The 24,464-nt window shown below is 42.0% G+C and overlaps 1 protein-coding gene across 2 annotated transcripts in view; it reads left to right on the top strand.

Annotated features, from left to right (window-relative positions):
* LOC139759959 (uncharacterized) overlaps positions 1–24,464 on the top strand; it is a 79,312-nt gene that overhangs the window by 32,582 nt on the left and 22,266 nt on the right. For both annotated transcript variants that reach the window (XM_071682659.1, XM_071682660.1), the window contains 3 exons: positions 915–1,288; positions 7,278–7,417; positions 22,023–22,130. In XM_071682659.1, coding sequence (XP_071538760.1) covers positions 915–1,288; positions 7,278–7,417; positions 22,023–22,130 — 622 coding nt within the window. The remainder of the gene's footprint in view (positions 1–914; positions 1,289–7,277; positions 7,418–22,022; positions 22,131–24,464) is intronic.

The raw sequence follows: 24,464 nt of genomic DNA on the forward strand, positions 1-24,464 counted from the left end.
CACAGCTCCCTCTCCACATCCAGGCCTCACAGAACTTTCCATGGTTTACCCCAGACTCTTCACATGCCCTGGTTCAATCCATTGACAGCACATCGACCCCCGTTTACCACATTGTTCCAATTCACTCTATTCCTTGCATGCCTTTCACCCTCCTGCATGTTCAGGCCCCGATCACTCAAAATCTTTTTCACTCCATCTTTCCACCTCAAATTTGGTCTTCCACTTCTCCTCGTTTCCTCCACCTCTGACACATATATCCTCTTGGTCAGTCTTTCCTCACTCATTCTCTCCATGTGACCAAACCATTTCAAAACACCCTCTTCTGCTCTCTCAACCACACTCTTTTTATTACCACACATCTCTCTTACCCTATTATTACTTATTCGATCAAACCACCTCACACCACATATTGTCCTCAAGCATCTCATTTCCAGCACATCCACCCTCCTTCACACAACTGTATACATAGCTCATGCCTCACAACCATATGAAATTATTGGAACCACTATTCCCTCAAACATACCCATTTTTGCTTTCCGAGATAATGTTCTCGACTTCCACACATTCTTCAACGCTCCCAGAACTTTTGCCCCCTCCCCCACCCTATGATTCACTTCTACTTCCATGGTCCCATCTGCTGCCAAATCCACTCCCCGATATCTAAAACACTTTACTTCCTCCAGTATTTCTCCATTCAAACTTACCTCCCAATTGACTTGACCCTCAACCCTACTGTACCTAATAACCTTGCTCTTATTCACATTTACTCTCAACTTTCTTCTTTCACACCTTTTACCAAACTCAGTCACCACTTTCTGCAGTTTCTCACCCAAATCAGCCACCATATACTGAATGTATAATGTTAAGTTTTTGGTCTCATTACATTTTATATTACATTTAGGATTAAATTTCAGATTTCATTGGCTCATGGCACCCAGTGTACCCAAGAGAGACAAGAAGAAATCATGATTGTGATGACATATCTGAAAGAGTTTGTATAATGAAGAATAAGATATCGGTATGTGGCCATAGCAAGAAACATCATAGAAATGATTCAGCTCGTCAACTATTTGGTAGTATCAAGATGCATGACACCAGTTCATATTATGGCAGTTATTGTGAGGAACTAGGAATTAAAGACCAAAAGCATAATGGAAATGATTTTGCATGTCTGTCTACCTTTTTGAAGGGGATTTTTTATGTGAGTAAGAATGGACAGATTTGTCAAACGGTCTTCTATAAGTTTCTTTTGGACATCTATGAACTAAGAAACTTTGAACCTAAGAAGGTAAGCAGACTTCTTTTGATATTCTAATCCAGTGATTCTGTGGACCTTTTATGAAAATGCACATGTAATGATGGGTATGGTCACTCTTATATTTAAACTTTATCCAAGAAAATTACTAATGATGAATGAATCTGCAGACTTTTGAATGCAGTTTTTTTAATGGATGGAGCCTGAACATGCACATATCAATTCATTATCTCTCAGATGGGGTTATTATTTGTACAGTATGTATAGGAAGCTCTGCAATTATGATTCCCCATCTTTTGAACTCTCTTTTCTGTTATGTAGGTAGTTTGGTGAACTCACTCATATATCTGCATTTTCAGCATCCTCTCTTAGCCTCCTCCATGTTTCCAGAACTCTTTAACTTTAGGAATATTTCTTCATATTATGTTGCCATACTTTTTAAAAAGTTTCCTTTTGTGCCTTCTCATCCATGTGGTTTTTTCAGTTTCAGAGAGTTGTTGTTTGTTAACCTCATTAGAACTCCATAAACTTGTACTTTGTCATTATGTTTCTGCTTTTCCTCTATTCTTCCAATGTGGGTAATTTCATGTTAGCTTCCCTTGGTTTAGCAAAGGCCACATTTGCTCGCATTCTCTAGCTGTTATTTGTAATGCACTGAAACCACAGCTCCCTATCCACAATAAGCCTCATAGACCTTTCCGTGGCTCCACCCTGGCTCCTTCATATACCCTGGTTCAGTCCATTGGCAGCATGTTGATCCCTGTATACCACAGCATTCCCATTTACCCTATCCCATGCACATCATTCACCCTCCTGCGTCTTCAGGCCCTGATCACTCAGAATCATTTTCATGCCTTCCCTCCATCTCCAGTTTGGTCATCCTCTTCTTGTTCCCTCCTTTTCTGACACATATATCCACTTTGTCAACTTCTCATTCATTCTCTCCATATTTCCAGACCATTTCAGCACCCCGTCTTCAGATCTCTCAACCACACTATACTTTTATTTTACCACACTTTTCCCTCCCCTTTTTATAAATTACATGATGAAACCACCTCACACCACTTGCTGTCCATAAACATTTCATTTCCAATGCTTTCACCTTCTGCACATCCTCATCTATAGCCCATGCCTTACGTCCATGGAACATTATTGGAACAACTATACCTTCAAACACTGATTTTTGCCCTCCTAGATAGTGATCTCCCTTTTCACACGTTCCTCATTGCGCCCAAAAGTTTCACCCCACCCTCACCCCACCCCAACCCAACCCAACCCAACCCAACCCAACCCAACCCAACCCAACCCAACCCAACCCAATCCAATCCAACCCAACCACCCCACCCCACCCCACACACACCCCGTGGGATTCACTTATGGTTTCATGTTTCCATTTGCTGTCATGTCCACTCACAGATATCTAAAATAGTTCACCTCCTCCAATTTCTCGGCAGTCAAGTATGAGAGGGTCAGGGAGAATGATTTGGTAAACAGAGAAGAGGTAGTAAAAGCTTTGGGGAAGACAAAAGCCAGCAAGGTGGTGGGTTTGGTTGGTATTGCTGTGGAATTTATTAAAAAAGGGGTGACTGTGTTTGTTGTTCACTGGTTGGTAAGGATATTCAGTGTATGTATGGCTCATGGTGAAGTGTCTGAGGATTGGCAGAATACATGTATAGTGCCATTGTACAAAGGCAAAGGGGATAAAGGTGAGTGTTCAAATTACAGAGGTATAAGTTTGTTGAGCATTCCTGGGAAAGTATTTATTTGTTTATTTATTTATTTTACTTTATTGCTGTCTCCTGCGTTAGTGAGGTAGCACAAGGAAACATACAAAACAATGGCCCAACCCACTCACATACACATGTATATACATACACGTCCACACATGCAAATGTACATACCTATACATCTCAAGGTATGCATATATATACACACATAGACATATACATATATACACATGTACATAATTCATACTGTCTGCCTTTATTCATTCTCGTTGCCACCCTGCCACACATGAAATGACAACCCCCTCCCCCCGCATGCGTGCGAGGTACTGCTAGGGAGACAACAAAGGCCACATGGTTGGTTACTGAAGTGGCAGTGCATGATGATTTCTTCTGTCTCTGATACTTCAGCCTTGCCAATTACAGCACATTCTCATGCATTTTCTAGGAAGGAAATTGAATGGGTTTTAGGTAGATGTAGAGTAACAGGCAGAGGATGATCTGGATTTCTTGTAGATGATATTCTGCTTTTAGATTGCAAGGGAGGGTATTGATCGAGAGGGTAAAGGCATGTGCAGAGCACCAGATTGGAGAGGAGCAGTGAGGTTTCAGAAATGGTAGAGGATGTGTGGATTAGGTGTTTGCTTTGAAGAATGTATGTAAGAAATACTTAGAAAAACAGATGGATTTGTATGTAGCATTTATGTATCTGGAGAAGGCATATGATAGAGTTGATAGAGACATTCTGTGGAAGGTATTAAGAGTATTTGGTGTGGGAGGCAAGTTGCTAGAAGCAGTGAAAAGTTTTTATCGAGGATGTAAGGCATGTGTATGAGTAGGAAGAGAGGAAAATGAGTGGTTCCCAGTGAATGTAGGCTTGCAGCAGGGTCGTGTGATGTCTCCATGATTGTTTAATTTGTTTATGGATGGGTTTGTTAGGGAGGTGAATGCAAGAGTTTTGGAGAAAGGGGCAAGTATGCAGTCTGTTCTGGATAAGAGGGTTGGGAAAGTGAGTCAGTTGTTGTTTGCTGATACAGCACTGGTGGCCAATTCGGGTAAGAAACTGCAGAAGCTGATGACTGAGTTTGGTAAAGTGTGTGAAGGAAGAAAGTTGAGAGTAAATGTGAATAAGAGCAAGGTTATTAGGTTTAGGAGGGTTGAGGGACAAGTCAGTTGGGAGGTAAGTTTGAATGGAGAAAAACTGGAGGAAGTGAAGTGTTTTAGATATCTGGGAGTGGATTTGGCAGCAGGTGGAACCATGCAAGAGGAAGTGAGTCAAAGAGTGGGAAAGGGGCAAAGGTTTTGCGAGCATTGAAGAATGTGTGGAAGGCAAGAACATTATCTCGGAGAGCAAAAATGGGTATGTTTGAAGAAACTGTAGTTCCAGCAATATTATATGGTGCTGTTTTTCATGTGTGGCGGGATGGCAGCTGGCATTGATGAAGGCAGCACGTATGAATATGTACATGTGTGTATATGTATATGTCTGTGTATGTATATTTATAATTTATTTTGCTTTGTCGTTGTCTCCTGCATTAGCGAGGTAGCGCAAGGAAACAGACGAAAGAATGCCCCAATCCACCCACATACACATGTATATACATACACGTCCACACATGCAAATATACATGCCTATACATCTTGTATACATATACGTATATACACATGTACATAATTCATACTGTCTGCCTTTATTCATTCCCATCGCCACCCCGCCACACATGAAATAAAAACCCCCTCCCCCTTCATGTGTGCAGTGTAGCGCTAGAAAAAGACAACAAAGGCCACATTCGTTCACACTCAGTCTCTAGCTGTCATGTAATTATGCACCAAAACCACAGCTCCCTTTCCATATCCAGGCCCCACAGAACTTTCCATGGTTTACCCCAGACGCTTCACATGCCCTGGTTCAATCCATTGACAGCATGTCGATCCCGGTATACCACATCGTTCCAATTCACTCTATTCCTTGAACACCTTTCACCCTCCTGCATGTTCAGGCCCCAATCACTCAAAATCTTTTTCACTCCATCTTTCCACCTCAAATTTGGTCTCCCACTTCTCCTCCTTCCCTCCACCTCTGACACATATATCCTCTTTGTCAATCTTTCTTCACTCATTCTCTCCATTTGACCAAACCATTTCAAAACACCTCTTCTGCTCTCTGAACCACTCTTTTTATGACCATACATCTCTCTTACCCTATTATTACTTACTCGATCAAACCACCTCACACCACATATTGTCCTCAAACATCTCATTTCCAGCACATCCACCCTCCTCCGCACAACTCTATACATAGCTCACACCTCACAACCATATGAAATTGTTGGAACCACTATTCCTTCCAACATACCCATTTTTGCTTTCCAAGATAATGTTCTCGACTTTCACACATTCGTCAACGCTCCCAGAACTTTCGTCCCCTCCCCCACCCTATGATTCACTTCCGCTTCCATGGTTCCATCCGCTGCCAAATCCACTTCTAGATATCTAAAACACTTCACTTCCTCCAGTTTTTCCCCATTCAAACTTACCTCCCAATTGACTTGTCCCTCAACCCTACTGAACCTAATAACCTTACTCTTATTCACATTTACTCTCAGCTTTCTTCTTTCACACACTTTACCAAACTCAGTCACCAGCTTCTGCAGTTTCTCACACGAATCATGTTTTTGTTGAAATATTATTTTTTTTTTATTATACTTTGTCGCTGTCTCCCGCGTTTGCGAGGTAGCGCAAGGAAACAGACGAAAGAAATGGCCCAACCCCCCCCCATACACATGTATATACATACGTCCACACACGCAAATATACACACCTACACAGCTTTCCATGGTTTACCCCAGACGCTTCACATGCCTTGATTCAATCCACTGACAGCACGTCAACCCCGGTATACCACATCGCTCCAATTCACTCTATTCCTTGCCCTCCTTTCACCCTCCTGCATGTTCAGGCCCCGATCACACAAAATCTTTTTCACTCCATCTTTCCACCTCCAATTTGGTCTCCCTCTTCTCCTCGTTCCCTCCACCTCCGACACATATATCCTCTTGGTCAATCTTTCCTCACTCATTCTCTCCATGTGCCCAAACCACTTCAAAACACCCTCTTCTGCTCTCTCAACCACGCTCTTTTTATTTCCACACATCTCTCTTACCCTTACGTTACTCACTCGATCAAACCACCTCACACCACACATTGTCCTCAAACATCTCATTTCCAGCACATCCATCCTCCTGCGCACTACTCTATCCATAGCCCACGCCTCGCAACCATACAACATTGTTGGAACCACTATTCCTTCAAACATACCCATTTTTGCTTTCCGAGATAATGTTCTCGACTTCCACACATTCTTCAAGGCCCCCAGAATTTTCGCCCCCTCCCCCACCCTATGATCCACTTCCGCTTCCATGTTGAAATATATAGGTATGTATATGTGCATGTGTGGGTGTTTATGTATATGCATGTGTATGTGGGTGGGTTGGGCCATTCCTTCGTCTCTTTCCTTGCGCTACCTCGCTAACGCGGGAGACAGCATCAAAGTATAATGAAAAAAAGAGGTAATAATTATAAGATTGCATGAAGAGTGATTTTATGAACCCCAACTCTTTTAGCATTAAGAATTGACCAAAATGAAGCAGGTGTCTCTTGCACAAGTAGAGGTAATACTGTCAGTGCCTTTTTAACCATGACAGCACTTGGTCTGACTAGTGTGGCTGGTAATTCTTACATACTTTGATGATTTTGCTGTTATGAATTACTATCAATGATTCACATTGCTTGCAATGAAAAATTTATGTCTACATAAGACAGTAGAATATTCATCTACAAATTTTTTGATGTGTGCAAATTAAATGATGAAATGTGTAGTGGCAACTTGACTCTCAGCTTTACTCCCTATTTAAGTCATTGTGGTATATCTGCAGGACTTCTACACATTATGAAAGTACCAGACAAAGTATGCATCATAATGATATTTTTTCATTGATATATGAATATCTTTGAAATTTTAGAATTATATTTTCTGTTCAGCTTGAAAAACATGGGGAAACTCTATGCCTCATTGTTGAAAATGAAATCTAAATGAGGTTAACTGGATCAAATTTGCTACTGTTTTTTCAGTGTTTTACAAATTAGTTTAACTTACAATATGCATAATTACTATGTAATTCAAGAATTTTAAATTCTCTCTTGTTATGATTAAAAGAGTTACTAAAAATAATGTACCACATATTGTTTAGAAACATGTTGTGATGAATGGCAGTCGTAATGTAATGTGCTAATTACAGGTATGCTTCCCACTGAGCAAGATTAAGCTATGTTATCCACGTCTACCTTGCCCTAAGGATATTAGTTTTGATTACTATATATTCTTATCATGGATACAGAAACACAAAGCTAAACTTAGTTCTACTCTAATAAAGACTAGGTGAGTTATACCCTTTGTTCCTCAGTTAAACATTCATATTCTGTGATAATCTGCTTAGGTTATCAGCTATGTCCATGATATTCTCATGCTATTAATAATGAGTACTTCCCATGTGTGACGTAGAAGGCAGCTAAAGGGGTGGGAGCAGGAGGGCTGGAAACCCTCACCTCCTTGTATTTCAGTTTCTAAAAGGGGAAACAAGGAGTGAAGCGGGGAGTGCTCATCCTCCTTTAAGGCTCAGATTGGGATGTCTGAATGTGTGTGGATGTATCCAAGATGAGAAGAAAGGGGAGATAGGTAGTATGTTTGAGAAAAGAAAACCGAATGTTCTGGCTCTGAGTGAAATGAAGCTCAAGGGTAAAGGGAAAGAATGGTTTGGAAAATGTCATGGGAGTAAATTCAAGGGTTGGTAAGAGGACAAGAGCTAAGGAAGGATTAGCACTACTTCTGAAGCAGGAGTTGTGGGAGTGTGTGATAGAGTGTAAGAAAGTAAATTCCAGATTGATGTAGGTAAAACTGAAAGTGGATGGAGAGAGATGGGTGATTATTGGTGCTTATGCACCTGGTCATGAGAAGAAAGATCCTGAGAGGCAAGTGCTTTGGGAGCTACTGGGTGAGTGTGCCAGCAGCTTTGGCACATGAAACTGGGTGATTTAAATGCAAAGGAAAAATGTGGCAGGGGGGGATAATTGGTGTACATTGGGTATTCAGTGTTGTAAATGGAAATGGTGAAGAGCTTGTGGTTTTGTGTGCTGAAAAGAGACTGGTGATTGGGAATACCTGATTTAGAATGAGAGATATACATAAGTAAATGTATGTAAGTAGGAGAGATGGTCAAAGGGCATTATTGGATTATGTATTGATTGACAGACATGTAGAAGAAAGATTTGTGGATGTTAATGTGCTGAGACAAGCAGCTTGAGGGATGTCTCATCACTGTCTTGTTGAGGCGAAGGTGAAGATATTTAGAGGTTTTCAAAAAAAGAAGAATTTTGAGAAGAGAGTGGTGAGAGTAAGTGAGCTTGGAAAAGAGACTTGTGTGAGGAAGAACCAGGAGATATTGAGTGTAGAATGGCAGAAGGTGAGACCAAATGACGTGAGAGGAGTGGGAGAGGAATGGGATGTATTAAGGGAAGCAATGATGGCACGTGCAAAAGATGCATGTGGCATGAGAAAGGTGGGAGGTGGGCAGATTAGAAAGGCTAGAGAGTGGTGGGATGAAGAAGTAAAGTTGCTAAGGAAAGTGAAAAGAGAGGCATTTGGATGATACAAGGAAGGAATGCAAATGACTTTGAGATGTATAAAAGAAATTGGCAGGAGGTCAAGAGGAAGGTGCAAGGGTTGAAAAAGAGTGCAAATGAGAGTTGGGGTGAGAGAGTATCATTAAGATTTAGGGAGAATAAAAAGATGTTTTGGAAGGAGGTAAATGACATGCTTAAGATAAGAGAATAAATGTGAACATCCGTGAAGGGGGCAAGGGGAAAAGTAAGAACAAATAGTGATGAAGCAAGAAGGAGGTGGGGTGAGTATTTTGAAGGTTTGCCGAATGTGTTTGATGATAGATTGACATCGCTACCCCCCTGCTTCAGCAAAGTAGTGCCAGAAAAACAGACAAAAAAGACCACATTCATTCACACTAAATCTATCATGTATAATGCACTGAAACCACAGCCCCCTATCCACATCCAGGCCCCACAGACCTTTCCATGGTTTATTAAGAGGATATGGTGTGGGAGGTAAGTTGCTAGAAGCGGTGAAAAGTTTTACCAAGGATGTAAGGCATGTGCGCGAGTAGGAAGAGAGAAAAGTGATCGGTTCCCAGTGAATGTCGGTTTGTGGCAGGGATGCATGATATCTCCATGGTTATTTAATTTGTTTATGGATGGGGTAGTTAGGGAGGTGAATGCAAGAATTATGGAGAGAGGGGCAAGTATGCAGTCTGTTGTGGATGAGATAGCTTGGGAAGTGAGTCAGTTGTTGTTCGCTGATAATACAGCACTTATGGCTGAAGTTGGTGACTGAGTTTGGTAAAGTGTGTGAAAGAAGACAGCTGATAGTAAATGTGAGTAAGAGCAAGGTTATTAGGTGAAAGAAGAAAGCTGATAGTAAATGTGAATAAGAGCAAGGTTATTAGGTTCAATAGGGTTAAGAGACAAGTTAACTCGGAGGTAAGTTTGAATGGAGAAAAACTCGAGGAAGTGAAGTGTTTTAGATATCTGGGAGTGGATTTAGCAGCAGATGGAACCATGGAAGCGGAAGTGACTCACAGGGTTAGGAGGGGATGAAGGTTCTGGTAGTGTTGAAGAATGTGTGGAAGGCGAGAATGTTGTCTCGAAGAGCAAAGTAGGTATGTTTGAAGGAATGGTCATTCCAACAATATTTTGTGGTTACGAGGCATGGGCTATAGATAGGGTTGCGCGGAGGAGGGTGGATATATTGGAAATGAAATGTTTAAGGACAGTATGTGGTGTGAGGTGGTTTGATCGAGTAAGTAATGAAAGGGTAAGGTAGATGTGCAGTAATAGAAAGAGTGTGGTTGAGAGAGCAGAAGAGGGTGTGTTGAAATGGTTTGGTCACATGGAGGGAATAAGTAAGGAAAGATTGACAAAGAGGATATATGTGTCATAGGTAGCAGAAACAAGGAGAAGCGGGAGACCAAATTGGAGATGGAAGGATGGAGTGAAAAAGATTTTGAATGATTGGGGCCTGAACATACAGGAAGGTGAAAGGCATGCAAGGAATACCGTGAATTGGAACGATGTGGTATACTGGGGTTGACTTGCCGTCAATGGATTGAACCAGGGCATGTAAAGTGTCTTGGGTAAACCATGGAAAGTTTTATGTGGCCTGGATGTGGAAATGGAGCTGTGGTTTTGATGCATTACACATGACAGCTAGAGACTGAGTGTGAATGAATGTGGCCCTTTTTGTCTTTTCCTAGCACTACCTCACACATGCGTGTGGATGGGGGGTAGTGCTATTTCATGTGAGGCAGGGTGGTGATGGGAATGGATGAAGGCAGCAAGTATGAATATGTACATGTGTGTATGTATGTATGTATATGTATGTATAAGTTGAAATGTATAGGTATGTATATATGTGTGTGAGTGGGCGTTTATGTATATACATGTGTATATGGGTGGGTTAGGCCATTCTTTCATCTGTTTCCTTGCGCTACTTCGGTAATGTAGGAGACAGCGATTACACATGTCAGCTAGAGACTGAGTGTGAATGAATGTGGCCTTTTTTGTCTTTTCCTAGCACTACTTCGCACGTGCGTGTGGAGGGGGGGTCCTCTTTCATATGAGGCAGGGTGGCAATGGGAATGGATGAAGGCAGTATGTATGAATATGTACATGTGTATATGTGTGTATGTATGTATATGTATGTATACGTTGAAAAGTATAGGTACGTATATGTGTGTGTGTGTGTGGGCGTTTATGTATATACATGTGTATGTTGGTGGGTTGGGCCATTCTTGCATCTATTTCCTTGCACTACCTCGGTAACATGGGAGATGGCAATTAAGTATTATAATAATAGATAAAAATTTTGTATTATATATATATGTATAAATCCCTGGGGATAGGGGAGAAAGAATACTTCCCACGTATTCCCTGCGTGTCGTAGAAGGCGACTAAAAGGGGAGGGAGCGGGTGGCTGGAAATCCTCCCCTTTCTTGTTTTTTTTTTAATTTTCCAAAAGAAGGAACAGAGAAGGGGGTCAGGTGAGGATATTCCCTCTAAGGCCCAGTTCTCTGTTCTTAATGTTACCTCGCTATTGCGGGAAATGGCAAATAGTATGAAAAAAAAAATATATGTATGTATATATATGTTTATTTATGTATATGTGCTTGTATGGTTGTTCATGTATATGTATGTATAGATGAGTGGATGGGCCATTCTTTGTTTCCTGGTGCTACCTTGCTGATGTGGGAAACAGCAATTAAGTATGGTTTTAAAAAGATCATAATATAATATTCCTGGGGATAGGAGAGAAAGAATATTTCCCATGTGTCATAGAAGGTGACTAAAGGGGGCTGGAGTGGGAGGCTAGAAACTCTCCGCTCCTTTTACTTCAGTTTGTGTAAGTGGAAACAGGAGTCAGATGGGGAGTACTCATCCTCCTTGAAGGCTCAGATTGGGGTGTCTGAATGTGTGTGGATGTAACCAAAATGAGAAGAGAGACAGTTAGTGTGTTTGAGGAAAGAAACCTGGATGTTTTGGCTCTGAGTGAAACAAAGCTCAAGGGTTAAGGGAAAGAATGGTTTAGAAAAGTCATGGGTGTAAAGTCAGGGGTTGGTGAGAGAACAAGAGCTGAGGAAGGAGTAGCACTACTCTTGAAGCAGGAGTTGTGGGAGTGTGTGATAGAATGTAATAAAGTGAATTTTAGATTGATGTGGGTAAAACTGAAAGTGGATGGAGAGAGGTGGATGATAATTGGTGCTTATGCACCTGGTCATGAGAAGAAATGTCATGAGAGGCAAGTGTTTTGGGAGCAGCTGAGTGAGTGTCAGCACCTTTGGTGCGTGAAACTGGATATTAGTGATGGGTGATATAAATGCGAAGGTGAGTAATGTGGTAATTGAGGGTATAATTGGTGTACATAGGGTATTCAGTGTTGTGAATGGAAATGGTAAAGAGCTTGTGGATTTGTGTGCAGAAAAAAGACTGGTGTTTGGGAATACCTGGATTAAAAAGAGAGAGATACATAAGTTTACATATGTGAGTAGGAGAGATGGTCAGAGAGCATTATTGGATTATATGTTAATTGATAGGTGTGTAAAAGAGAGATATGCTGAGACAGGCAGCTGGAGATATGTCTGATCACTGTCTTGTGGAGACAAAGGTGAAGATTTGTAGAGGTTTTCAAGAAAGAAGAGAGAATGTTGGGGAGAAGAGAGTGGTGAGAGTAAGAGAGCTTGGAAAGAATACTTGTGTGAGAAAGTACCAGGAGAGATTGAGTGTAGAATGGCAAAAGGTGAGAGCAAATGACATGAGTGGAGTGGGAGAGGAATGGGATATATTTAGGGAAGCAGTGATGGCATGTGCAAAAGATGCATGTGGCATGACAAAGGTAGGAGATGGGCAGATTAGAAAGGGTAGTGAGTGGTGGAATGAAAAATTAAAGTTGTTAATGAAAGAAAAGAATGAGGCATTTGGATGATACTTACAAGGAAGGAGTGCCGGTGACTGAGAGATGCATAAGATAAAACGGCAGGAGGTCAAAAGGGATGTATAAGAGAAAGCGGCAGGAGGTCAAAAGAAAGGTGCAAGGGTTGAAAAAAGGGCCAATGAAGGTTAGGGTGAGAGAGTATCATTAAGCTTTAGGGACAATAAAAAGATGTTTTGGAAGGAGGTAGATAACATGCAAAAGACAATAGAGTAAATGGGAACATCAGTGAAGGGGGCAAAGGAGGAAGTGATAACATGAAGTGGGAAGGGGAAGAAGTGAGTATTTTGAAGGTTTGTTGAATATGTTTAATGATAGAATGGCAGATGTAGGGTGTTTTGGCCGGGGTGGTGAGGAAAGTGAGAAGGTCCGGGAGAATGGTTTTGTTAATGATAGAATGCAGATGTAGGGTGTTTTGGCCTGTTTGGTGAGCAGAGTGAGAAGGTCAGGGAGAATGGTTTGGTTAAGAGAGAAGAGCTAGTGAAAGCCTTGTGGAAGATGAAATACCCATAAGGCGGTGGGTTTGGATGGTATTGCAGTGGAATTTATTAAGAAAGTGGGTGACTTTGTTGTTGATTGGTTGGTAAGAATATTCATTGTATGTATGGATCATGGTGAAGTGCCTGAGAATTGGCAGAATGCATGTATAGTGTCGTTATACAAAGGCAGAAGGATAAAGGTGAGTGTTCAACCTGCAGAGGAATAAGTTTGTTGAGTATTCCTGGCAAATTGTATGGGTAGAGTATTGATTGAGAGGGTGAAGGCATGCACAGATCATTAGATTGGGGAGGAGCATTGAGGTTTCAGAAGAGGTACAGGATGTGTGGATCAGTTGTGTGCTTTGAAGAATGTGTGAGAAATATTTGAAAAGCAGATGGATTTGTATGTGGCATTTATGGATCTAGAGAAGGCATATGATAGGGTTGACAGAGATGCTTTGTAGAAGGTCTTAAGAGTATATGGTGTGGGAAGCAAGCTACTAGAAGCAGTGAAAAGTTTTTATTAAGGATGTAAGGCATGTGTACTAGTGGGAAGAGAGGAGAGTGATTGGTTCCCAGGGGTGTGTGATGTCTCCATGGTTGTTTAATTTGTTTATGGATGGCTTGGTTAGGGAGATGAATGCAAGAGTTTTGGAGAGAGGGGCAAGTATGCAGTCTGTTTTGGATGAGAGGGCCTGGGATGTGAGTCAGTCGCTGCTGATATAACTCTGATGGCTGGTTCAAGTGAGAAACTGCAGAAGTTGGTGACTGAGTTTGGAGAAAGTTGAGAGTTAAGTGAATAAGAGCAAGGTTATTAAATTCAGCATGGTTTAGGAACAAGTTGATTGTGATGTAAGTTTGAATGGAGAAAAATTGGAGGAAGTGAAGTGTTTTAGATATCTGGGAGCAGACTTAGCAGCAAGTGGAACCATGGAAGCAGAAATGAGTCACAGGGTGAGGGAGGGGGCAAAGTTTCTGGGAGCATTGAAGAATGTGCAGAGAGACATAACATCTCAGAGAGCAAAACTAGTTATGTTTGAATGAATAGCAGTTCCAACAATTTTACATGGTTGCTAGGCATCTGCTATAAATAGGGTTGTACGGAGGAGGGTGGAAGTGTTAGAAATGAAATGTTCGAGGACAATGTGTGGTATGAAGTGGTTTGATTGAGTAAGTAATGTAAGGGTAAGAGAGATGTGTGGAAATAAAAAGAGTGTGGTTGAGAAAGCAGAAGAGGGTGTGTTGGAATGGTTTGGTCACATGGACAGAATGAGTGAGGAAAGATTGACAAAGATTGACAAAGAAGATACATGTGTCAGAGGTAGAGGCAACAAGGAGAAGCGGGAGACCAAATTGGAGGTGGAAGGAAGGATTTTGAGTGATTGGGGCTTAGACATATAGGAGGGTGAAAGGGGTGCAAGGAATAGAGTGAATTGGAACGATATGGTATATCGGGGTCGACATGCTGTCAGTGGATTGAACCAGGGCATGTGAAGCATCTAGGGTAAACCATGGGAAGTTTTGTGGGACCTGGATGTGGAAAGGGAGCTGTGGTTTTGATGCATTATACATGACAGCTAGAGACTGGGTATGAACAAATGTGGCTTTTGTTGTCTTTTCTTAGCGCTACCTCGTGCACATGCAGGGGGAGGGGGTTGTTATTTCATGTGTGGCGGGATCGCGACAGGAATGAAGAAGGGAAGACAGTTTGAATTATGTACATGGTTTACCCCAGACGCTTCATGTGCCCAGGTTCAATCCATTGACAGCACATCGACCCTGGTACACCACATCATTCCAATTCACTCTATTCCTTGCACGCCTTTCACCCTCCTGCATGTTCAGGCCCTGATCACTCAAAATCTTGTTCACTCCATCTTTCCACCTCCAATTTGGTCTCCCACTTCTCGTTCCCTCCACCTCTGACACATTATCCTCTTTGTCAATCTTTCCTCACTCATTCTCTCCATGTAACCAAACCATTTCAACACACCCTCTTCTGCTCTCTCCACCACACTCTTTTTATTACCACACATCTCTCTTACCCTTTCGTTACTTACTAAATCAAACCACCTCACACCACATATTGTCCTCAAACATCTCATTTCCAGCACATCCACCCTCCTCAGCATAACTCTATCTATAGCCCATGCCTCGCAACCATATAACATTGTTAGAAACGCTATTCCTTCAAACATACATATTTTTGCTTTCCAAGATAATGTTCTCGGCTTCCACACATTCTTCAACGCTCCCAGAACTTTTGCCCCCTCCCCACCCTATGATTCACTTCCACTTCCATGGCTCTATCCGCTGCCAAGTCCACTCCCAGATATCTAAAACACTTCACTTAATCCAGTTTTTCTCCATTCAAACTTACCTCCCAATTGACTTGTCCCTCAACCCTACTGTACCTAATAACCTTACTCTTATTCATATTTACTCTCAGCTTTCTTCTTTCACACACTTTACCAAACTGTCACCAGCTTCTGCAGTTTCTCACGAATCAGCCACCAGCGCTGTATCATCAGCGAACAACAACTGACTCACTTCCCAAGCTCTCTCATCCACTACAGAATGCATACTTGTGCCTCTTTCCAAAACTCTTGCATTCACCTCCCTAACAACCCCATCGATAAACAAATTAAACAACCATGGAGACATCACACACCCCTGCCGCAAACCTACATTCACTGAGAACCAATCACTTTCCTCTCTTCCTACACGTACACATGCCTTACATCCTCAATAAAAACTTTTCACTGCTTCTAACAACTTTCCTCCCACACCATACATTCTTAATACCTTCCACAGAGCATCTCTATCAACTCTTATCATATTCCTTCTCCAGATCCATAAATGCTACATGCAAATCCATTTGCTTTTCTAAGTATTTCTCACATACATTCTTCAAAGCAAACACCTGATCCACACATCCTCTACCACTTCGGAAACCACACTGCTCTTCCCCAATCTGATGCTCTGTACATGCCTTCACCCTCTCAATCAATACCCTCCCATATAATTTCCCAGGAATACTCAACAAACTTTTTTTTTTTTTTTTTTTTTTTTTGCTTTGTCGCTGTCTCCCGCGTTTGCGAGGTAGCGCAAGGAAACAGACGAAAGAAATGGCCCAACCCACCCCCATACAAATGTATATACATACGTCCACACACGCAAATATACATACCTACACAGCTTTCCATGGTTTACCCCAGACGCTTCACATGCCTTGATTCAATCCACTGACAACACGTCAACCCCAGTATACCACATCGCTCCAAATCACTCTATTCCTTGCCCTCCTTTCACCCTCCTGCATGTTCAGGCCCCGATCACACAAAATCTTTTTCACTCCATCTTTCCACTTCCAATTTGGTCTCCCTCTTCTCCTCGTTCCCTCCACCTCTGACACATATATCCTCTTGGTCAATCTTTCCTCACTCATTCTCTCCATGTGCCCGAACCACTTCAAAACACCCTCTTCTGCTCTCTCAACCACGCTTTTTTTATTTCCACACATCTCTCTTACCCTTACGTTACTCACTCGATCAAACCACCTCACACCACACATTGTCCTCAAACATCTCATTTCCAGCACATCCATCCTCCTCCGCACAACTCTATCCATAGCCCACGCCTCGCAACCATACAACATTGTTGGAACCACTATTCCTTCAAACATACCCATTTTTGCTTTCTGAGATAATGTTCTCGACTTCCACACATTCTTCAAGGCCCCCAGAATTTTCGCCCCCTCCCCCACCCTATGATCCACTTCCGCTTCCATGGTTCCATCCGCTGCCAGATCCACTCCCAGATATCTAAAACACTTCACTTCCTCCAGTTTTTCTCCATTCAAACTCACCTCCCAATTGACTTGACCCTCAACCCTACTGTACCTAATAACCTTGCTCTTATTCGCATTTACTCTTAACTTTCTTCTTCCACACACTTTACCGAACTCAGTCACCAGCTTCTGCAGTTTCTCACATGAATCAGCCACCAGCGCTGTATCATCAGCGAACAGCAACTGACTCACTTCCCAAGCTCTCTCATCCCCAACAGACTTCATACTTGCCCCTCTTTCCAAAACTCTTGCATTTACCTCCCTAACAACCCCATCCATAAACAAATTAAACAACCATGGAGACATCACACACCCCTGCCGCAAACCTACATTCACTGAGAACCAATCACTTTCCTCTCTTCCTACACGTACACATGCCTTACATCCTCGATAAAAACTTTTCACTGCTTCTAACAACTTTCCTCCTACACCATATATTCTTAATACCTTCCACAGAGCATCTCTATCAACTCTATCATATGCTACATACATATCCATTTGCTTTTCTAAGTATTTCTCACATACATTCTTCAAAGCAAACACCTGATCCACACATCCTCTACCACTTCTGAAACCACACTGCTCTTCCCCAATCTGATGCTCTGTACATGCCTTCACCCTCTCAATCAATACCCTCCCATATAATTTACCAGGAATACTCAACAAACTTATACCTCTGTAATTTGAGCACTCACTCTTATCCCCTTTGCCTTTGTACAATGGCACTATGCACGCATTCCGCCAATCCTCAGGCACCTCACCATGAGTCATACATACATTAAATAACCTTACCAACCAGTCAACAATACAGTCACCCCCTTTTTTAGTAAATTCCACTGCAATACCATCCAAACCTGCTGCCTTGCCGGCTTTCATCTTCCGCAAAGCTTTCACTACCTCTTCTCTGTTTACCAAATCATTTTCCCTAACCCTCTCACTTTGCACACCACCTCGACCAAAACACCCTATATCTGCCACTCTATCATCAAACACATTCAACAAACCTTCAAAATACTCACTCCATCTCCTTCTCACATCACCACTACTTGTTATCACCTTCCCATTTGCGCCCTTCACTGAAGTTCCCATTTGCTCCCTTGTCTTACGCACTTTATTTACCTCCTTCCAGAACATCTTTTTATTCTCCCTAAAATTTAATGATACTCTCTCACCCCAACTCTCATTTGCCCTTTTTTTCACCTCTTGCACCTTTCTCTTGACCTCCTGTCTCTTTCTTTTATACATCTCCCACTCAATTGCATTTTTTCCCTGCAAAAATCGTCCAAATGCCTCTCTCTCCTTTCACTAATACTCTTACTTCTTCATCCCACCACTCACTACCCTTTCTAATCAACCCACCTCCCACTCTTCTCATGCCACAAGCATCTTTTGCGCAATCCATCACTGATTCCCTAAATACATCCCATTCCTCCCCCACTCCCCTTACTTCCATTGTTCTCACCTTTTTCCATTCTTTACTCAGTCTCTCCTGGTACTTCCTCACACAGGTCTCCTTCCCAAGCTCACTTACTCTCACCACCCTCTTCACCCCAACATATATTATTTTGTCCCAGGGGATAGGGGAGAAAGAATACTTCCCACGCATTCCCTGCGTGCCGTAGAAGGTGACTAAAGGGGATGGATCGGGGGGCTAGAAACCCTCCCCTTCTTGTATTCTAACTTTCTAAAAGGGGAAACTGAGGAAGGAGTCATGCAGGGAGTGCCCATCCTCCTTGAAGGCTCAGATTGTGGTGTCTAAATGTATCTGGATGTAACCAGATATCCCCATTCTTCTCTTCTGGGTTACATCCACACATATTCAGACAGCACAGTTTGAGCCTTCGATGAGGATGAGCACTCTCTGCTTGACTCCTTCTTCTGTTTCCCCATTTAGAAATTTTAAGAGAAGGGGAGGGTTTCCAGCCTCCTGCTCTTAACCCCTTTAGTCGCCTTCTATGACACGCAGGGAATACGTGGGAAGTATTTTTTCTCCCCAATCACCAGGGATGCATATGCATATATATATATCAGCATATACACCTATACATACATATAGATACACATACACCAACATATATACACTTGTACACATTCATACTTGCTTACCTTCATCCGCTTCTGGCACCACCCTACCCACAGGAAACAGCATCGCCACCCCCTGCATCAGCGAGGTAGCGCCAGGAAAACTGACAAAAAAGACCACCTTCATTCACACTCAGTCTCCAGCTGTCATGTGTAATGCACTAAAACTACAGCTCCCTATCCACATCCAGGCCCCACAGACCTTTCTATGTTTTACCTCAGATGTTTCACGTGCCCTGGTTCAGTCCATTGACAGCATGTTGACTGCATTATACCTCATTGTTCCCATTCACTCTGTTTCTTGCACCCCTCTCACCCTCCTGTATGTCCAGGCCCCAATCGCTTATAGTCTTATTCACTCCATCCTTTCACCTCCAATTTGGTCTCCTGCTTCTCCTTGCTCCCTCCACTTTTGACTCATATGTCCTCTTTGTCAACCTTTCCTCCCTCATGCTCTCCATATTTCCAAACCATTTCAACACACCTCTTAACCACACACTTTTTATTACCATACATCTCTTTTACCTTTTTATTATACTTACTCGATCAAACCGCACTTCCACTTCCATGGTACCATTTGCTGCTAAGTCCATTCCCAGATATCTGAAATACTTCAGTTCCTCCAGTTTTTCTCCATTCAAACTTACATCCCAACTTACTTGTCCCTCAACCCTTCTGAACCTAATTACCTTGCTTGTATTCACATTTTTTCCCTATTTCTCTTCAAAATGTCACTTGAGAGAGACATAATGCCAAAGGAATGGAAAAGGGGCAAGAATTATGCCTATGTATAAGGAAGGAGATTGGGAACAGGCATTGGACTACAGACCGGTCTCAGTAACATTTGTGGTGTGTAAAGTGCTAGAAAAGGTTGTTGGAAAGAAAGTGGATAACTGCTTAGTAGAAATTTCTTAAGTGAGGGACAACATGGTTTTAGGGAAAGGAGGTCATATGTAACCAACCTTTTAATTTTATGAGAGCGAGCTCATCCCTGGACAATAGGGAAGGCGAGGTTTGGTGCTTGTATTGGGACTGCCAGAAGGCATTTGACATTGTACCCATAAGAGGGTATCATGAAGATGAATCACTTAAACAGGAATAAAGGGGAAACTCCTTTGTTGGATAGATTATCTTAGTGGGAGGGAACAAAGGACACATGTCAGGGAAGCCTTTTCTAAATGACTTGAGTTAACCAGCAGAGTACCACAGGGTTTGGTTCTGGGACCATTACTCTTCTTGAACTACCTTAATGACTTGCCTGCATATGTTTGCAGGTGATGCACAAGTCATGAGAGAAATGGAAAGCGAATAGGATTGCATCAGCTTACAAGGGGACTTGGACTTAAACATGCTTAAGAGTTGGTATGAAATGTGGTTGATAAAACTCAACTCAGGCAAATGTAAAGTAATGAGGATAGGACAAAGCAGGAGATAGATATGATATGATTAGTAATGAGGATGGGACAAAGCAAAAGACACCCAGAATATGATTTTTACCTAGGAGGAAGTAAGTGTCAAGATATTGTGTAAGGGAGAATAGCTAAGGAGATAGACTGTCTGATAGCAGATATCAAGTTATGGAGATTCTTTTACCATGGAACCATGCCAGGGAACAGGCATTGGAGATATAGATAGATAGAGTAGATAGGATAAAGAAATATTTAGTAAGCCATTCATATCATGCTTGAGGCCAGAACTGGAGTTTGCTTCTCAGGTTTACTCACTTTATCCACAAAAAAGTGCAAAAAATTCACAGAGAAGGGCCAGAGGGGGCCAGCGATGATTGTGCCACAGTTAATAGAACTGAGCTACAGGGAAAGGCTGGAAACTTCAAATTTACCCACAACCTTTAAGTTTTTAAAAGAAAATGACAAAGTGGACAGTACTTTGAGAGGTGTAGGGATAGAGGAACTGGAGGACACAATGTGAAATTAAGAAACTTGCAAAGAAATACTTTTGTGGTACGAGGGTGATGGATGAGTGAAACAGATTGACTGAGGATGTGGTTAATGCAGACAGCATACATAAATTCATGAGGTGATATGATAGTAGAGAGTGTTCAAGAGATGGGGCCCCAAGAGTGTAAAACTCCTTCCCTGAGAGTATTTAAGAGTTGGGTTCCCACAAGTGTAAATTTTGCTCCCTCCCCTTACAGTATGAATGGGTAATTGCAAATGTTAATTCAATGCATTTTTTTTGCATTTCATCAAGATGATGCATGTAAAGTCTTTTGCACATTTTCCAGTTGTATTCTATTTGTACTTTCACCTCAGTATCCTGTTCATCTTTTTCTTACTTTCATTGGGAGGAACAAGGAAGAGGGGGAAACCAAGGAGGAGGTGGAAGTATGGAATGGAATATGCTATGATGCATCTGGAAGGGATAGAGAGAACTGGGATGATTTGATATACAGGAGACAACATGCTTTTGGTAGGCTGAAACAGGGCATATGAAGCAATCAGGAGAAACCATGTAAGAGTCTGGGGGCCTGGTTGTGGATAGGGGGCTACAATATCAATACCTTATACTTGACAGCTATGGAGTGGATGAAAGTGAATGAGGCCATGGCTTTGTCTGTTTCTGGTGCTGCCTTGAAAACATGGGGAACAACAAACAGATATGAAAGAAAGAAATAGCATAATTATTTTTAACAAGGAGAATAGGAAGACCAAAGATGGAAGGGTGGATTGAAGAACTTTTGTGAGCAATCAAGGTATGAATATGGAGCAGGGTGAAAGATGTGCTTTTGATAGAGTGAATTGGAATGATGTGGTATACTGAGGTTTATGTGCTGTCAATGGACTGAACCAGGGCATGCGAAGCATGGATGTGGATAGGGAGCTGTAGTTTCATTGCATAACACATGACAGCTAGAGATTGGATGTGAGCAGATTTGGCCTTTCTTTATCTGTTTCTGTCACTACCTTGCTAATGTGGATAATGTCAATCAAGTGTGGGGCTAAATTATTAAATGCAAATACATATACAGGCATGGCCAACTTTAACTTGTGTTTATTTGCAGACCAGTTTATAAAATGCCAGACTTTATTGCCCTCAAGGAAGTTTTCAAGGCCATGTATTTGACTCCTTATCACAGAACCTTACATCGCTGGAAGATGGAAGCTGTAATGTAAGTACCGTATGAGAATTCTGTTGTGACTGAGACAGTGTAATGCACCTGTATATGCAAGTAAACGGAGAGTGTTCTGCTCTCAGGAAGCCTCATCCTTTAGAATATGGTGATTGGGAATACCTGGTTTAAAAAGAGAGATATACATAAGTATACATATGTGAGTAGGAGAGATGGTCAAAGGGCATTATTGGAGTCTGTGTTAATTGATAGACGTGTAAAAGAAAGGCTTTTGGATGTTAATGTGCTGTGAGGGGCAGCTAGAGGGATGTCTGATTACAATCTTGTGGAGGTGAAGGTTAAGATATGTAGAGGTTTTCAAAAAAGAAGAGAGAATGATGGGGAGAAAAGAGTGGTGAGAGTAAGTGAGCTTGGAAAGGAGACTTGTGTGAAGAAATACCAGGAGAGATTGAATGTAGAATGGCAAAAGGTGAAAGCAAATGATGTAAGGGAGTTGGGGAGGAACGGGATGTATTTAGGGAAGCAGTGATGGGTTGTGCAAAAGATGCATGTGGTATGAGAAAGGTGGAAGGTGGGCAGATTAGAAAGGGCAGTGATTGGCGGGATGAAGAGGTAAGGTTGTTAATGAAAGAGGAAAGAGAAGCATTTGGATGATACTTATGTGAAGTAATGCAAGTAATTGGGAGATTTATAAAAGAAAGTGGCAGGAGGTCAAGAGAAAGGTGCAAGGGTTGAAAAAGAGTGCAAATGAAAGTTGGGGTGAGAGAGTATTGTTAGATTTAAGGGGGAATAAAAAGATGTTTTGGAAGTAGGTAAATAACATGCGAAAGACAAGAGAACAAATGGGAACATCAGTAAAGGGGGCAAGTGGGGAGGTAATAACAGGTATTGAAGAAATGAGAAGGAGATGGAGTATTTTGAAGGTTTGTTGAATGTGTTTGATGACAGAGTGGCAGATGTAGGGTGTTTTTATCAGGGTGGTGTATGAAATGAGAGGGTCAGGGTGAACGCTTTAGTAAAGAGAGAGGAGTTAGTGAAAGCTTTGTGGAAGATGAAACCTGGCAAGGTGGTGGGTTTGGATGGTATTGCAGTGGAATTTATTAAAAAAGTAGGTGACTGTGTTGTTGATTGGTTGGTAAGGATATTCAGTGCATATATGGACCATGGTGAAGTGCTTCAGGTTTAGTGTAATGCATGCATAGTGCCATTGTACTAAGGCAAAGGGGATAAAGGTGAGTGTTCAAACTACAGAGGCATAAGTTTGTTGAGTATTCCCGGAAAATTATGTGGGAGGGTATTGATTGAGAGGGTGAAGGCATGTACAAAACTTCAGTTTGGGGAAAAGCAGTGTGGTTTTAGAAGTGATAGAGGATGTTTGGATCAGGTGTTTTCTTTGAAGAATGTATGTGAGAAATACCTTGAAAAACAGATGGATTTGTATGTAGCATTTATGGATCTGGAGAAGGCATATGATAGGGTTGATAGAGATGCTTTGTGGAAGGTTTTAAGAGTATATGGTGTGGTAGGTAAGTTGCTGGAAACAGTGAAATGTTTTTACCAAGGATGTAAGGCATGTGTACGAGTAGGAAGAAAGGAGAGTGATTGGTTCCCAGTGAATGTGTGTGGCTGGGGTGTGTGATGTCCCCATGGTTGTTTAATTTGTTTATGGATAGAGTGGTTAGGGAGTTAAGTGCAAGAGTGTTGGAGAGGGGGCAAGTGTGCAGTCTGTTGAGGATGAGAGGGCCTAAGAAGTGAGTCAGTTGTTCATCGATGATACAGTGCTAGTAGCTGATTCATGTGAGAAGCTGCAAAAGTTTGTGACTGAGTCTAGAAAAGTGTGTGAAAGGAGAAAGTTGAGAGGAAATGGGAATAAGAGCAAGGATATTAGGTTCAGTAGGCTTGAGGGACAACTGAATTGGGTTTTAAGGTTTTTTTTTTTTTTTGCTGTCTCCCGCGTTTGCGAGGTAGCGCAGGGAAACAGACGAAAGAAATGGCCCAACCCACCCCCATACACATGTATATACATACGTCCACACACGCAAATATACATACCTACACAGCTTTCCATGGTTTACCCCAGACGCTTCACATGCCCTGATTCAATCCACTGACAGCACGTCAACCCCGGTATACCACATCGATCCAATTCACTCTATTCCTTGCCCTCCTTTCACCCGCCTACATGTTCAGGCCCCAGTCACACAAAATCTTTTTCACTCCATCTTTCCACCTCCAATTTGGTCTCCCACTTCTCCTCGTTCCCTCCACCTCCGACACATATATCCTCTTGGTCAATCTTTCCTCACTCATTCTCTCCATGTGCCCAAACCATTTCAAAACACCCTCTTCTGCTCTCTCAACCACGCTCTTTTT

This window comes from Panulirus ornatus, chromosome 34 (assembly GCF_036320965.1).
Source record: "Panulirus ornatus isolate Po-2019 chromosome 34, ASM3632096v1, whole genome shotgun sequence".
Lineage (NCBI taxonomy): Eukaryota > Metazoa > Arthropoda > Malacostraca > Decapoda > Palinuridae > Panulirus > Panulirus ornatus.